The 3426-nt window shown below is 54.0% G+C and overlaps 1 protein-coding gene across 1 annotated transcript; it reads left to right on the top strand.

The window, feature by feature from the left end:
• Window positions 1-1865: 1865 nt before the first annotated feature.
• Window positions 1866-3203, top strand: LOC121344889 (feather beta keratin-like). The gene is given in 4 exon segments (XM_041421214.1): window positions 1866-1896; window positions 2419-2490; window positions 2493-2515; window positions 2877-3203. Coding segments are annotated over 4 exon segments (453 nt in total).
• The last annotated feature ends 223 nt before the right edge of the window (window positions 3204-3426 follow it).

Below are 3426 nucleotides of genomic sequence, written 5' to 3'. Positions count from 1 at the left end.
GGAGGTGTTGTACCGATGCTCACTGGCATGCCAGCGGGGTGGGGCCAGAGGCCTGGCAGGGCCGGCACGGGCTGTAGCAGGACATGGCTGGGGGCTGCAGATGCACCTGAGAGAGAGAGCAAGAAAAAGACATGAGGGGCTATTGAAGAGCAACCCATCACCACACCATTCAGCTGCACTCTCAAGTCAAGATAGGAACAAGAGCTGGAGGTGTTGTACCGATGCTCACAGGCTTCTCCCTACATTTAGCCAGAGAAGGTCCCTGCCAAGAGCAACCAAGCCCAGCGTAATCCCACCTGTCCCATCACGCACTTCAGCCAAGTCCCAAATTCTCCCTGTGCACACTTTCTGTTCCTGTCCCTCTCCCATCATAAGCAGCCCTGTGACCTGGCATAGAACAAAGGGACAGGTATGTGCAGAAAACAGAAGGAGGGAGAAGAGAAGGAGTGAGAGGAGAAAAGCCTTCAAACTCACCTTGTTCTCAAGGAGATGGAGGTGAGAGGAGTGGATGAGAGAGTGAGGAGAAGGTCCTGCTTTTATACTGCTCCTGCAGCACCCCAGGCCCACAGGCACTGCACTAGGGCAGTAATTTTCCAACAGAGTCATCACCAAAGCAAAATATCCTCCCTAACGCCACAGGTTGTGCTTTTGTTTCTGTTAAAGCTGCCATTTCATTTTCTCATTTCTGACATTCCTGCTCTGCCTTGCATGATCCTTTCATGTGCCACAACGAGATAGAAGAGTCATGCCAGTGAGTGCACAAGTACAGGAGGGGTCCTGGGCAGGCAGGTGTTGGTTTGGGACGCTGAAGTGCTGTTTGTAATTGCAGTGATTGAGCTCCAAGTCAGGGATTGCCTGAGTAAAGCCAATCCATAAGTTTCATTTCCTCATTTCTGACATTCCTGCTCTGCCTTGCATGATCCTTTCATGTGCCACAACGAGAAGATACCCCATGAAGAGTCATGCCAGTGAGTGCACAAGTACAGGAGGGGTCCTGGGCAGGCAGGTGTTGGTTTGGGACGCTGAAGTGCTGTTTGTAATTGCAGTGATTGAGCTCCAAGTCAGGGATTGCCTGAGTAAAGCCAACCCATACCAGCAGAGGGTAGAAAGGAGGCACAGGCCTCATCTACCTGGCCTGAGGCTTGTCTCAGGCTGTGGTGGGGGGCTCTCCCGAATGCTTTAGAGAGTTAAAGATTTGCAGAAAACATGTCCCCACCATCTGGGACACATCCCTGGGCTTCACATGGCGTGACTTCTCCTGGCATTAGCATTTCCTCACACTTCCTTTCCCCTGACCCAAAGGCTGCCTCAGCCTGGAGCACAAATCAGCACCACAGGAGAAGCTGAAACATGCCCAGCTCCCGAGTCAGTGAGAGCTGGAAGGACCCTGTGGTACCACATGCCTGGGGACACTCAGCGAGGGGACATGTTCCGAAGGGCTCAGCTCTCAAACCACATCAAGCAGGGCTGCGCTTCCCTGCCCTGCAGACATGGAGGCCCCTGGGCAGCGTCCCAGGAGGGCAAGGGAATGCCTTCAGTAGGCAAATCTCCAGGGAGAGTCTCTCTCTACCTGTGGGGAGTCTCGGTCTAATTTTGGGCTGGCCGTGTGTCAGCCTTGTGACGTGCTATGTGCAGGCCCATGACCCAACACTGCTGAATTCCCCTCCAGCAAGGGCGGCTCCATCCACACCTCAGGAAAACCATCTTCACTCACTGGGCTGTTCCTTGTACAGAGCTCCAGGCAGCTCAAACAGCAATTGCCCTCAGCATGAACTCGTTACCATCACTCCCACAGCTCAGGGGGCTTTCAGGACAATCAGCTTGTTTTGGAAAAGTAATCCTCAGCTACTGTGGGGCCAAGGCGTATGGTGATCTGGGGAATATGGGAAGAGCAAGGTATTTACTGAAACTCCACACACCCCTGTGAGAGTGAGAAGGGACCCACCTCCATGAGGCATCTCAAGGAATCCTGGCAGTCAGGAGAGCAAAATTATCTTCCCTCACAACTGATGATGGCACACATTGGTAACTCCAAAATGCAGCCATGAGAGGGGACAACCTTGCCAAACAAACTGCCACATGAGGAGAAGACAGGCTTGGTGGGAGGCTATGTTCAGCTGCTTGCAAAGAGGGTAGAAAACAACCAGAGCATATTTCCCCAGATAGGTGTCAACTGTGTGCACAGACCCCTCCAGCACATGCAACTCATCTTCTGCACGTACGGATGTGTCACTGCCCAGAAAACCCTTGGGTTTTTCATCCCAATGCTTCAAATAATCCTTGGAGGCCTATTGGTCACATCAGAAATGAGGAAGTGAAAATGGCAGCGCTGATGGAAACAAAAGCACAACCTGTGGCATTAATGAGGGCATCTTGCTTGGGAGGCAGGTCTGTAGGAAAATTACTGCCCTTGTGCAGTGCCTGTGGGCCTGGGGCAGTGCAGGAGCAGTATAAAAGCAGGACCTTCTCCTCACTCTCTCATCCACTCCTTCAGCTCCATCTTGCTGGGAACAAGGTGAGTTTTGAAGACCTTTCTCTTGTCCTCCTTTTCCACCTCTTATGGGTTGTATCTGCACATACCTCTCTCTGTCATATTCTGGGGCCCATAGAATGCTTACTCTGGGAGAGGAAAGGATGCAGACAGAGGGGAAAAGAAAATGTTCAGACTTTGCACAGATGTCTCTGGAGCTGTGGCCTACATGGGGTCCTCCCTGGGCCTGCAATTTCTGCTGCGTTGCTCTGAGGGAAAGGAGGTGCCTGTGGGCTCCTGGTGAAGTCCTTCATGGATGAGGAAAAGGGACTCCCTCATGTAGGGTGGTGACACATTATACCTGAAACAGCCATGATGCCTTGATTTTCCCTTCTCTTTCTCTCAGGTGCGTCTGCAGCCCCCAGACATGTCCTGCTACAGCCCGTGCCGGCCCTGCCAGCCCTGCGGCCCCACCCCGCTGGCCAACAGCTGCAATGAGCCCTGTGTCAGGCAGTGCCAGGACTCTCACGTCTTCATCCAGCCCTCGCCCGTGGGGGTGACCCTGCCTGGGCCCATCCTCAGCTCCTTCCCACAGAACACCGCCGTGGGATCCTCCACCTCTGCTGCTGTTGGCAGCATCCTCAGCTCTCAGGGAGTGCCCATCAGCTCTGGGGGCTTTAGCCTCTCTGGCCTGGGCAGTGGCCTCTGGGGCACCAGGGGCTTCCCCTGCTGAAGCTGCTCCCTGCCCTGTGGCCTCCACCTGGATCCCACTCTTCTCCCTCTTTTGACTCATTAAATTCTGCTGCATCCCAGCCTGTGCCTCTGTGTCATCCCTTGCCCTGCAGACACTCTCCCAAGGCAGAGCTGTTGTCCCAGGGGTGTTTATGGGGGGGGGGTGTCGTTTGGGCTGGTTTTGCACTGGCTGTCAGCACAGGCTGCCATTGGGAGTGCTCAGT

Source organism: Onychostruthus taczanowskii, unplaced genomic scaffold, assembly GCF_017590055.1.
Source record: "Onychostruthus taczanowskii isolate IOZ18803 unplaced genomic scaffold, ASM1759005v1 scaffold691, whole genome shotgun sequence".
Classification (NCBI taxonomy): Eukaryota; Metazoa; Chordata; class Aves; order Passeriformes; family Passeridae; genus Onychostruthus; species Onychostruthus taczanowskii.
This window is presented reverse-complemented; position numbering and strand designations above follow the sequence as displayed.